General features: G+C 46.5%; 1 protein-coding gene across 1 annotated transcript in view; it reads left to right on the top strand.

Annotated features, from left to right (window-relative positions):
* Positions 1-296, top strand: part of ZBTB7C (zinc finger and BTB domain containing 7C) — a 6,862-nt gene extending 6,566 nt beyond the window's left edge. The window contains exon 3 of the mRNA XM_009875559.1: positions 3-296. Within this exon, the coding sequence (XP_009873861.1) occupies positions 3-296 (294 nt within the window). The remainder of the gene's footprint in view (positions 1-2) is intronic.
* The last annotated feature ends 6,331 nt before the right edge of the window (positions 297-6,627 follow it).

Here is a 6,627-nt window from a genome sequence, read left to right as displayed (position 1 = left end):
TCGGCGGCGCGGCCATGTGCCTTCCCGGCCCCAGCCCCAAGCACTTTCTGAGCGGAGCCAAGACCTCCTTCAGCCTGCAGGAGCTGGAAAGCCAGTTTGAAGAAACCCAGATGAAGCTCTTCAGGCGAGCCCAGCTGGACATGGAGAGGAACGCGGGAATCTTCGCCTTCGCCCTGGGCCACAACGAAATCCTCGCTGCCCAACCCTTCTTCCCCCTCCCTGATCCTTGGAGCACGGGCTTCAGTGGCTTGGCAGGGCTCGGCCACGTGGCTCCCATCTCAGAGGCTGGCAACTAAACCTTTTTTGAGGCTGGCAACTAAACCCACACCTGGTCCCACCATGGCTCCGGTCTCTCCCCAGCAGGGTGACCGGCTCCCGTGGGGCCCATGCCTGCCCTTCCACACCATCTGGCTCCCAAGAAGCTCTTCATCCTTTCACCACCATGGCCTGCCGTGGGGCTCGGGGCATGGGGCTGCTCCCGGAGCGAGCAGGTGGGCAGGCACTGCGCCCCACAGCCACTGGCACTTTAGACTTGGTGATGCACTTGGCTTTGGGGCCACGAGGCCCTTGCTGCCCCATCCAGCCTCCCCACCGCTCATGACTCCGTCTGGGAAGGCCAGGCCAGGACTGCCACTCTCTTCAACACTCTCAAAAATGTCACTTGCCTTAGTCCGGGGCATAGCCATCATCACGAGATGGCTTTTCTAGGGGATATGTTCCTCATTTTTCCACCCATGGGGACTGCTGGACACTGACAAGCCGTCCAGACTTGCTTTTGATATGTTACATTCCTTAGCCCTTTTGGTCTGAAGGACTTTTTCTTTTTCTTTACTTTTTTTTTTAATTATTTCAAATGTCTGTCAACAAAAATAGGGGATAACGGAGAGAGGCAAGCAGCCACGTTGGGAGGGAGATGGTCTCAGCCACTGCATTTCTCAGTGGTATATCAGATTTGCAGGGCTGGTGAAAGCTCTGCTGTGCAGTTGGGACTCAAAAGTAATTAAAAAAAAAGAGACAGAAAATCAATCACCTGGGAGCAAATCTAGGTGGAGAAGAGAGTTTTTACTTATTTTGGTTCTTTGGCCATTTCAAAATTTTAGAAAAAGAACCAAAGCCTATTTTGAATATTTTAACTTCAGTCACTTGAAAAGGTGAAGAAAAATATGTGGAAGGATCAGAAATGTTTTGATATCTGAACTTCTACTAAACTCTTGCTTTGCAAAAATAAACCATGTGGGAATTTTGAAATGAAAAAGTCATTTCAAACCAAAGAGTGAGAATTCATCACCATTGACCATTCCAAAATGTCTGAGGTTTTGTCCCTAATTCCCCCAAATTGCTATATATATTTTGATGACAAAAATATACAAAACACTAGAATGTCCCCAAATCTGCAGTATCGATGGGAGAAAAATTTGGTGTCCAAATATCCCTGCTGCTTGTTTCAAGGGATCTTTGTAGAAAAGAAGCCCACTAAAGATGTCTTGCAGATGAGATTGTCTACTTGCAAGCAAGTAAAGTTCTATTTCTTCACTATTTGTTGGCTCAAAAGATAAAGCGGTAACATACGATGGGGTGCTCCAAGCTGAAGGTCTCCTGTGGTGGTTGCCAGGTGTGGGGTCTTCCCCAGCATGCCTCCAGGCCCTGGGCTGGCCACCTCTATCTAATATTTCTTTTGAGGCCAAAAAAGTGGAAGATTGGCTGAAATCACCCCGTCAGCCTCGTTCAGCCCTTAAAAACATGAGCTGCTTCTGAGGATAAAATGGCCATTTGCCTCCAACAGCTCCTCTTAGACATGGTGGAACTCCAGTTCCACCATCAGCCAAGGTGGTTTGTGGTGAGTGAAGCTGGTTTTACATGAAGCCAGCACTTGAAAATGTAAATGTTACAAATTAGGGCTTTTTCTTTCTCTTTTTACTGTTACCTTTCAACGTCAGCAGAAGCAAAAGGATTGAGAGGACCACGAGTTCATTAATTTCTTCAGTTTGCCAGTTGGTGGTGCCACTCTGAAGCGGAGGCTGGATGGGGGTCTCCCCACTGGTACATGGCGGGGGACAAAAAGAGGTTCAGAATCCACAGTCCCCCATGAGGACAAGAAGGACTTCTGCTCTGAGACCATCCATAGCAGACCGATCCCAAGGAACTGCCCAACACTCGCTTCCTTCTCCAAAAAGACTCCACGTGCAACGTCAATGGAGAAAAAAAACAAACACAAACAAACCACAAAAAACACAAACTTCTTAAAACTGCATCAAATGTTGTTTTTTTTTTAATCCATATCAACTTCTTACACAAGCAGCATTTTTCAGATGACTAGTTATTTCAGGTGTTTTTTTGTCTACGATTTGGAGTCATTGTAAAGTATCCAAAGATGCTGAGTACTGTATAATCTACAAGGACTTGAAGCAAGGTGGTTTTTCTGTCTTGATTTGTTTGTTGGGTTGGTTGAGGATTACACTCGCTTCCTTCTCCAAAAAGACTCCACGTGCAACGTCAATGGAGAAAAAAAACAAACACAAACAAACCACAAAAAACACAAACTTCTTAAAACTGCATCAAATGTTTTTGTTTTTTTTTAATCCGTATCAACTTCTTACACAAGCAGCATTTTTCAGATGACTAGTTATTTCAGGTGTTTTTTTGTCTACGATTTGGAGTCATTGTAAAGTATCCAAAGATGCTGAGTACTGTATAATCTACAAGGACTTGAAGCAAGGTGGTTTTTCTGTCTTGATTTGTTTGTTGGGTTGGTTGAGGATTTTTTTTTTTCCTATTTGTCTAGTGGGGATAAACCTTTGCAATTTTTCTATTTATAACTATTTTTATGTGATTGCTTTATGTACAAAACAATGGAAAAAAATCAAAACAAAAAAGGAGAGGGGAACACACATAAACAAACAAATTTGCCTTAGTTACTCACGGGACAATCACCCTTAACTTTCATTGATGCTAGAAAGATGGATGGGAAAAAAAAAGAGACTAGATCATTTTATGTATTTATTAAACTGTATTAATTGATTCTCTTAAATTATTAGCAGGACTTGGTTCTTTCGCCTGTGGCCATGCTGAGAAGGCTAAGCTGCTGCAGATGCTGACCTGCCTCCCTCCTCGGGCCAGTGCAGCTATCCCCGTGGTCTCAGGTCTACGGCTGTTTGTCAGACACACAAATTTTCAGAAGGTGTCTGTCCAAAGATACGTTTAGGAGAGCCAAAATAATCACACATTAATTAAGCATTTATCTGGTACGGCCTCCAACCCAAGGAGGCCGTTGGCGATGCGATGATGATGATGATTAACGAGTTAAGGTTGATTTTCCCGCGTTGCGCTGAGTTGGGTTGGATGGAGCCAGGTACTGGTGGTGATCGTGTTTCAGGGGAGGGGAGGGAGGACTAGAGAAAATGCTATTTCTTCCCGTTTTGATGTTGTGCTGTGACTCTAGGCCACAGGTATCCAGATGGGAAAACAGCTAAGCGTGGAGGTGCCTTCCTGGAGCTTGAATTCCCTTCCCCAGCCAGGATGGGTGTGGTGAACACCAGGCCTTGGGCTGGAAGGATGCTGGGGTCTCTCCCAGCTCATGGAGTGGTGGCTTCTTGCTCAACTTCTCACCGTGCTTCCTGGGGCCTGGCCGCAGCAGGTACTGATGAGCACTGGGCAGCATCCAAATAAGCATGGCCAGCAATACGAGAGAGCTGATTCTGTTCCAATACGCCGCTCTAGTGAGACCTCACCTGCAGTTCTGTGTTCAGCTCTGAGTCCTCAGCTCAGGGAAGACATGGATCTGCCGGAGAGAGTCCAGAGGAGGCCACAAAAATGATCAGAAGGATGGAGCATCTCCTCAGTGAGCACAGACTGAGAGTTGGGGTTGTTCAGCCTGTAGAAAAGAATGCTCCAAGGAGATTTTATAGAGGCTTTCCAGTATTTAAAGAGGGTTTAGAAGGAAGATGGGGACAGATTTTTTTAGTGGGGCAGTAGTGATGGGACAAGGGGAAATGGCTTTAAACTAAAAGAAGCGAGACTCAGACCAGATGTAAGGAAGAAATTCTTTATAATGAAGGTGGTGAGACCCTGGCACAGGTTGCCCAGAGAGGTGGTGGATGCTCCATCCCTGGAGACATCCCAGGTCAGGTTGGACGGTGCTCTGAGCGACCTGATCCAGTGGAAGATGTCCCTGCTCACTGCAGGGGGTTGGAGTAGATGACCTTTAAAGGTCCCTTCCGAACCAAACCATTCTGTGATTCCATGATCACAGCCAACATGAACATGAGCCCTGTAATTCGTGTTGCCTCCAAGGATTTGCAGAATTTCCTTCTTACCTGTGAAAAAGGTGCAAACCCCTGGAAAACAGGTCCCAGGTACAAATGGTGGGACTCATCCCACGTTGTTCAGCCATTTGGAAGTGAAGTAACAGACACCGTGTGCCCATTGAGACACCTACATGTTGACACTTTAATTCTGGGTGTCCTAACATGCAACGTGTTTTCCAGCTCTCCTCTGAAGCCGTCCTGGCTGTGGAGGGAGGCAGGTACTGCTGGAGGGTGATTCATCCCACCTACGCTGGACCTCCCAAGGGTGGGATGAATCACCTCCGACAGCACCTGCCTATCTAGTACCTACCAGCGTGGTTTGCAAAAACTAGCTTGGACTCAACTCCTGGCTTTTCCCAGAGAAGCAGTGAGATAAGGTTAACCACGGGGAGGGATGTTCCTGGCACTGTAGCTCCCTCCTTTCTGGTCAGCTGATGGGACAGTCCCTGGCTAAACTTTTCCCAGGAGGATGGCACAGCCCAGGGACCATTCCTAGCTCAGTCAGCTTCCCAGTCCATTTTTACTGGGAATGCGATGGGAAATAAGGGTGCAAGTCCGTCCTCCCAAGCTTGGGGACCAGGGTCTTGGGCTTATTGGTCATACATCCTGCTGCAACCCTAGCAAAGCACCCCAAGCTTTCACAGCCACCAGCTGTTTTCCTTCCCTCACACTCCCTGGGAGCATTCCACAGCATCAGGTGTTTGAGTGGGGGTCTAGACTTGTGTGCACAATCCGAAAATGTGGCTTAAGAAGATGGAAATATCAATCCCCCACTCAGGGTGGATGGGCGGGCATTGAGCATCTCATCTGTGCTCAGAGCCTTTAGGACCACAGCAGGGTCAGCACATAAGCAATGTGTTCCTGAGCACAAAAAACCCACAAAATTAAAATCAAGTGAATTACTTTTTAGCTATTTGAATACATTTTTAATTTTTCTTTTAAAAAAAGGTCTTACAGATTTTAACCTTATTTTATGCTCATATCCTAGTTTGCTTATAGTGCCAAAAAAAAAAAAAGAAAAAAGAAAAAAAGAGATTTGCAAGGGGAGGGTGAGAAATCTGAAAATTGCTCGGAGGAGCTGTGTGCTAATCAGACACCTGGGAATCACAGAAAGAAACCAGCTTCAGTAAATGCTTGTTAGCAGCAACATATGGCTGTGCTCCTGCTCCTCAACAGCTGCTCTTAGTGCTGGATCACCCAGACCGTGGTGGGGGAAGCAGTGGCAGCGTGATGCTGCCCACACGGCGTTTGTTTGCACCAGGTGTTATTGCAAAAAGGAGCGTCTCCTGTGGCCGAGCAGGATGGAGGTGGACAGGCAAATCCTTGCCTGTGCTTTGAGATTTTTTTTTTGTCGAACAGTGCAACAGGCTTGTCCTCCAGTTGTTAAGGAGAAATGAAATACCAAAAAAAAAAAAAAAAATTTCTTTTTTAAAAAAGGGAAAGAAAGAGCCTGCACATTGGAAAGCAAGAGGCTTTCCCATCTGGTAGTCACCTGCAGGAATTAAAAAAAAAAAACAACCCAACAACAAAAGGTGAATAATTTCTTACAATATCCCACTAAAATGCTTGGCAGGACTCCCAGTGACACGAATGGGACTGCACACGCTGGCCCATCTCTGCTCTGCTCCTGTCCTCCCCGCAGCCCTAAGGGACCTGCTGTGCCCCCCATCCTGAGCGTTTCACACCCATTTTGGAGGGTGTTAGTGCTTTATTTACTGGCTAAATGCCCTGAAGCTGGAAGTTTTAAAAGCGTACAGGAAGCGAGACCCCGACCGTCTCATTTTAAGAAAATGTTGTGTGTTGCAGCAGCTTGCTTGCTGTTGAGTTTTTAGGGTCTTTTGTCACCTCAGACAGCCTGTACCTCCTTGGTCTGCACGTGACTTTCCTTCTGAGCCAAAAGAAAAGGGAAGAAATAAGAAAAAAAAACCTTCTTGCAGAAGATACACTGACTCTTCTGTGCAGCCCAAGTGAGCACAGCCTCATCCCTCCTCCCAGCCCCACCTCTGGGATCCCCACCACCCCAGAAGAGAAAATACCTGTGGCTTGGAAATGCCTTTTTTATTTTTTTCTTTGTTTTCCTGTGTTGAACCAATGTTTTACATGACTTGCACTAATTGCTGTAGGGCAGATACTGTTAGGTTTCTTTGTTTTGGTCTCTTGTTTGGTTGCGACTCCTCTTGGCTAAGAAAACAGCAGTCCTATACACATGCCTGCTGCACATTTTACACCCCTGGAGAAAATAAACTGTTACCTGAAGCAGTGGAGTGGCTCATGTATCCTTAACGCTGCTGTGGGGCTGGAGGATGAAGTTATGGCATCCGAT

This window comes from Apaloderma vittatum, unplaced genomic scaffold (genome assembly GCF_000703405.1).
Source record: "Apaloderma vittatum isolate BGI_N311 unplaced genomic scaffold, ASM70340v1 scaffold13078, whole genome shotgun sequence".
Taxonomy (NCBI): Eukaryota; Metazoa; Chordata; class Aves; order Trogoniformes; family Trogonidae; genus Apaloderma; species Apaloderma vittatum.
Note: the sequence above shows the minus strand (reverse complement) of the source record. Positions and strands in the feature narration are given on the sequence as shown.